At 56.5% G+C, this 5807-nt stretch overlaps 1 protein-coding gene across 1 annotated transcript in view; it reads left to right on the forward strand.

The window, feature by feature from the left end:
• The window catches only part of STIM1 (stromal interaction molecule 1), a gene marked incomplete at its 5' end in the record, with an annotated part of 45856 nt that overhangs the window by 25404 nt on the left and 14645 nt on the right, over nt 1–5807 (forward strand). The window contains 3 exons of the mRNA XM_031062620.1: nt 1185–1352; nt 2811–2911; nt 4348–4583. Of these exons, the coding sequence (XP_030918480.1) occupies nt 1185–1352; nt 2811–2911; nt 4348–4583 (505 nt within the window). The remainder of the gene's footprint in view (nt 1–1184; nt 1353–2810; nt 2912–4347; nt 4584–5807) is intronic.

Here is a 5807-nt window from a genome sequence, read left to right on the forward strand (position 1 = left end):
GGCGGGGGAAAGCCACAGAGCCCCCATGGGCTGGCAGAGCTGCTGTGCGGGGTGAAGCCACAGAGCCCCTGTGGGCTGGCAGAGCTGCTGTGCAGGGTGAAGCCACAGCCCCCCTGAGCCCCAGCGTGCTGTGGTGCCACAGTGCCCATCCCTGCAGTGTGCCCTGGGGTTGGGGTGCCATCCTGCTGCCGCTCCAGGCTGGCACACCTTCCCTTCCTGCAGGGCTTGCCAGGCTGTGAGAGCCTCTCCACAGGGTGGGCGCTGCAGCACACCACTTCATTCCTGGGGTCTGCACCACTAAAGGCTTTTCCGTGAGGCTGCAGTGTGCTCAGCTGGCTTCTCAGCCAGTCCCTTGTAGTCCCTGTCTCTGTGGGGTGTCAGGGTGTGCAGGGGCCTGGCCTGGGGATGGAGGAAACACCCCAGGAGTGGCTCCTCCAGCCAGGCTGTTTCTTTTCCTGACCAGCAGCACATGTTTTGTGTCTAAATATTTTTCTCACTTTGTGCAGTGTGGAAGTTGTCTCCTGACGAGCTCCCTGGGCTTGGCTGGGAGCTGTGGTGAGACAGGGATTGCCTGTCAGGGGTTCTGCCTCCGCAGGGGGAGTTACAGACAGGCAGCAAGCTCTGCAGAGCTGCTCGAGGCTGCAGAAACCCCAGAGCATCCTCTCTGCGAGCCTCATTCCCTTTGAACCACCTCATGCACCGTGCCATCGGCTCCAGAGGGGTTTCCTGTGGCTCCTGGTGACGAGGAGGGGTTGAGAGGGAGCTCAGCAGGGTGCTGGCTGGGAGTTTCTGGGGAAGGGGCTCAGCTGTAGGAATGGTCCGTGGTGGGTTCTGTGCCCAGAGCATTGTGCTGGCTGGGAGTTTCTGGGGAAAGAGCTCAGCTGTAGGGTGGCAGGAATGGGCCCTGGGAGGTTCTGGAGGTTCTGGTGCTCAGAGCACAGTCCTGGCTGTGAGTTTCTGGGGAAGGGGCTCAGCTTGGGGTGGCAGGAATGGGCCCTGGGAGGTTGTGGTGCAGCCTGCCCTGTGGGTGGCTCCTCTCCCAGGATACCACTGCTCCTCCAGAGGGGTTTCCCTGCCAGGCCTGGTGCTGCTGCCTGGGCAGGGGTTTGGCAGCAGAGGGGGATGAGCTGTGGGAGGGCTGTGTCCCCACAGCCACTCCATGGCGTCCGGGTGCCTCTCCCCAGGTGCGGATGGCGCTGAAGAACGCGGAGAAGGAGCTGGAGTCCCACTGCAGCTGGGCTGCCCCCGAGGCCCTGCAGAAGTGGCTGCAGCTGACCCACGAGGTGGAGGTGCAGTACTACAACATCAAGAAGCAGAACGCAGAGAAGCAGCTGCTGGTGGCCAAGGAAGGGGTGAGAGCTGCAGCAGCCTCCTGCTGGGTCCCTGGGCAGGTCTGGGGGTGAACCTGCAGAGATGGTTCCTCTCATCTTCTTGGTTTTGTGGCATCGAGGAATCCCAGAATGGCTTGGGTTGGGAAGGACCTCGAAGTTCATCTCATTCTGTGGGCAGGGACACCTTTGATTTTATCCCAGGCTGCTCCCAGCCCCAGGGTCCAGCCTGGCCTTGGGCACTGCCAGGGATGCAGGGGCAGCCCCAGCTGCTCTGGGCACCCTGTGCCAGGGCCTGCCCACCCTGCCAGGGAACAATTCCTCATTGCCAAGATCCCATCCAGCCCTGCCCTCCCTCAGCTCAAGGGCATTTTCTCTCTTCATGCCTTAACTTTGCATCTTGTAGAAGTGCAGCACAAGTGAGGTGTGAGCAGGGGCTGAGCACAATGAGGATGAGGATGGTGCTCCTGAGCCATGGGCTCTCAGGGTGGGCAGGTCCCACCCTGGGCACTGCTGGAGCCTGGAGCCCTGGGAATCTGGGCAGGGGTGCTGCCCTGGCTGAGCAGGAGGCTTTGGCCTCTCAGCACCATCCCTGCTCCAGGTGATGAGCCTGCACAGGCAGTGGAATGCCAGGTCCTGAATCATCAGTGCATTCCTGGTGTGGGAGTTCTGTGCCAGCCCTGAGGGGTGAGCCCAGGGAGCTGTTGTGACTCGTCCTCGTCCCCATGGCCGTATGGAGCAGAGCTGGCAGGAGGGAAAACAGTCTGCCTTCATCTGCTTTGACTGGGAGCATTTTAACATTCCAGCAGTTTCCTTTGGCTGTGTCACTTCTTGCACCCACATCCTTGGCTCTCCTAAGTCCCAGGTTCATGCACTGGAGCTGGGAATGGAAGAGCTGTGGGAGGAGACTTTAATTTTTGATACAATGGCACAAACTCAACCTCAAACCAGAAATCCTCCTCAGCCCACGCCCTGGGGTGTGTTTGGTGGTTATTCACAGGAGGGGTGAGCCAATGTGTGAGAGCCCTTCCCTGAGTGAGGTACCTGCCTCATGGAATCATGGAATGGTTTGGGTTGGAGAAACCCTGGGAGACTTTCAAGTCCACCTATTCCCCGAGCAGTGCCAAGGCCACCACTGCCCTGTGTCCCCAGGTGCCACATCCACAGGGCTGTGAAATCCCTCCAGGGATGGGGACCCCAGCTCTGCCTTGAAAGTTCAGCCTTTTCAGTTCAGTTCCCTCTGATTTTTGGGAATCTGGGAGACGGGAGCACGAAATCCCCAACCTGCTTTTTGTTGCTGGGGAATTCTCACCCCAGTGCCAGGGAGAGCAGCATTCCTCAGTAACAACACCATTCCCACTGTTCCCACATGTGCAGGCACCTGCAGGGACTGTTCCTGTCTCAGCCCATCCTGGATGTCCATGGCCTGGAGGAAACTCCAGGTTGTCTTCTTCCTGTGACCTTTCTCTGTTGATATTCCAGGCTGAAAAGATCAAAAAGAAGCGAAACACCCTTTTTGGGACGTTCCATGTCGCTCACAGTTCCTCTCTGGATGATGTGGATCACAAAATCTTAACTGCAAAGTGAGTGTCTGCTCAGCACCTCCCTCTTCATCCCTCCCCTGTCCTCGCCTCTGCAGGGGCTTTGGGGCTCATTTTCTGAACTTCTGTTGTCCTCGCTCCTCTTCATCAGTAACCTGATTTTACCTGTGAGAAACAGGATCACAGTTACCTGGAGCAATTAGAAGTCCTGCCAAAACAAGGTTCCAGGAGGCTGCAGGATGCTTAAGGGATTGTCATGGAATGGCTGGGGCTGGGAGGGACCTCACAGCCCACCCAGAGCCCCCCCTGCCATGGCAGGGACACCTCCCACTGTCCCCAGTGTCCAGCCTGGCCTTGGGCACTGCCAGGGATGCAGGGGCAGCCCCAGCTGCTCTGGGCACCCTGTGCCAGGGCCTGCCCACCCTGCCAGGGAACAATTCCTCATTGCCAAGATCCCATCCAGCCCTGCCCTCTGGCACTGGCAGCCATTCCCACTTGTTCAGCTGCTGCTGCATTTTTAAATTGCTGCATTCCTGGAATTGGAATGAAAAGTGGGTGCACAGCTGACCCCAGCTGACCCTATCACCCCCTCCCCTTTAAACTATGTAGACTTTTAAAATAGTTTTGTTAATTATTTGTTGAATGTATTGGAGTAAACAAGGTACTATGATTAGTAGTACAACTACAGTACAACTAGTAGTACAACTATAATAGTTGTACAATGATGACTAAAATGTATAAATTCATTTTAATTTTTTTTTAACTTATGTTAAATTTTATTTATTAAATCAACTGTTTAACTAAGTTTTATTATCAACTTTAATTTTTTATACATTTTCATCGAGATGTTTTTGTTAATAGATTCTGAGTGATCAGATAGATTTATATATATTTGTATATACATTTTATATATAATATATATATATAATTTATATATAAATCGACATGTTCATTTTATATATATATTTATATATACATTTTTTAAAACTAAAAATACATTTTTTAAAATTATATATATATACTTTTTTTAAAATCTTCACGTCTGTGTGTTAACAAAAGAAAATCAGTTGTAGTCTTTTTTTGAGAAGTCCGAGTGCAGCCCAGGGGGTGCAGGGGCTGTGTCCCCCCCCAGGCCCTGCCTGCATTGTCCCCATGTCCCTGTGTCCCCAGGCAAGCTCTGAGCACCCCAGGCAGTGCAGGCTGTGTCCCCAGGCCCTGCCTGCATTGTCCCCATGTCCCTGTGTCCCCAGACAAGCTCTGCGCACCCCAGGCAGTGCAGGCTGTGTCCCCCGGCCGTGCCGTGTCCCTGTGTCCCCAGGCAAGCTCTGAGCACCCCAGGCAGTGCAGGCTGTGTCCCCAGGCCCTGCCTGCATTGTCCCCATGTCCCTGTGTCCCCAGGCAAGCTCTGAGCACCCCAGGCAGTGCAGGCTGTGTCCCCAGGCCCTGCCTGCAGTGTCCCTGTGTCCCTGTGTCCCCAGACAAGCGCTGAGCGAGGTGACGGCGGCGCTGCGGGAGCGGCTGCACCGCTGGCAGCAGATCGAGCTGCTCTGCGGCTTCCAGATCGTCAACAACCCCGGCATCCCCTCGCTGGCCTCAGCCCTCAACATCGACCCGGGCTGGATGGGCACGCCCCGGCCCAACCCCTCCCACTTCATCATCACCGACGACGTGGATGACCTGGACGAGGAGCTGGTGTCACCCATGTCCATGCAATGTACGGCGGCCCTGGGAATGAATGGGGCAGTGGGGGCTCCTTGGGAATCAGGGCTCTTGGAGCTCCCTGGGAATGAGGGGTCTCCCTGGGAATGGGGGGCATCCCTGGGAATGGGGCAATAGGGGCTCCCTGGGAATGGGGAGCTCTGGGGGCTCCTTGGGACTGGGAGGGGTTCCTGGGAATGAGGGAGGCTCCTTGGGAATGGGGGCTCCCTGGGAACAGGGGCTGCGTGTGCTGGGGTTGGGGCTGTGGCACAGAGCAGACCTGGATCTGTAGCTCACCTGTATCAGGAGGGATTCATTGGTCCAAGCTGGGGTTTCCATGCCCAAAGGCCACAGCTGGTCCATCAGGGTCAGGAACATCCCTAACAGGCCAGGCCCCACTGCTGGGGTTGTTTGGAGCCTGGTAATGCCAGCATGACAGGTAATTTAGGAATTGTTAATCATCATTCATTCTGTCTGTGCTGTTCTGGTCAACTCAGTGATTTAAGCATTTACCAAAAACCCCAACCATAGGCATGGATAGATGGCAGTGGGACAGGAAGAGGGATTATCCCCATGTCCCCTTGGCCTGAGCACGTTTTTGGGATTGAAAGGACTCAAAGGTTCCCCCTCCTGAGGCACAGCAGGACCTGCATCCTGCAGCATTCCAGCTGGGAGCAGCACTCTGCCAGCCTCAGGGACCTGTTAAACACTCCCTGGAGCCCAGGCTGCCCCAGCTCCCAGCTCTGTGCAGGCCTTGGCTCAGCCAGGGGCACCTCCTGTCCCTCTGTTGGTGACAGAGAGCACCACTCCCAGGTGGCTGTCCCTGCTCTGCCAAGCCCAGACCCCACAGAGGGAGGGCTGAGCATGGATCACCCTGTGCCTGTGAGCCCCCAGCTGCTGGAATTAGTGTCACAGGGCTGGGTGGCACTGTCACCTTCTCTGCAGCAGCTGGGAGCCAGCCCTGGCTGCTGTTCCTGCCTGCAGCTGGCCCAGGTCCTGCCTTGCTTCTCCCAAAAGGCATTTTCCAAATAGTTTCCCCTTGGGTAGAGCAGAGACAGGGTCTGGGGGCACAGGAGCAGCACCTGGCAGGGAACGGCATCCTGATCCAGGCGCTGTCATGGAATCATGGAATCACAGAGTGGATTGGCTTGGAAGGACCTTAAATCCCACCCAGTGCTACCCCTGCCATGGCAGGGACACCTCCCACTGTCCCCAGTGTCCAGCCCCGCCCTTGGGACTG

The sequence above is a fragment of the Geospiza fortis genome, unplaced genomic scaffold (genome assembly GCF_000277835.1).
Source record: "Geospiza fortis unplaced genomic scaffold, GeoFor_1.0 scaffold96, whole genome shotgun sequence".
NCBI classification, from domain to species: domain Eukaryota; kingdom Metazoa; phylum Chordata; class Aves; order Passeriformes; family Thraupidae; genus Geospiza; species Geospiza fortis.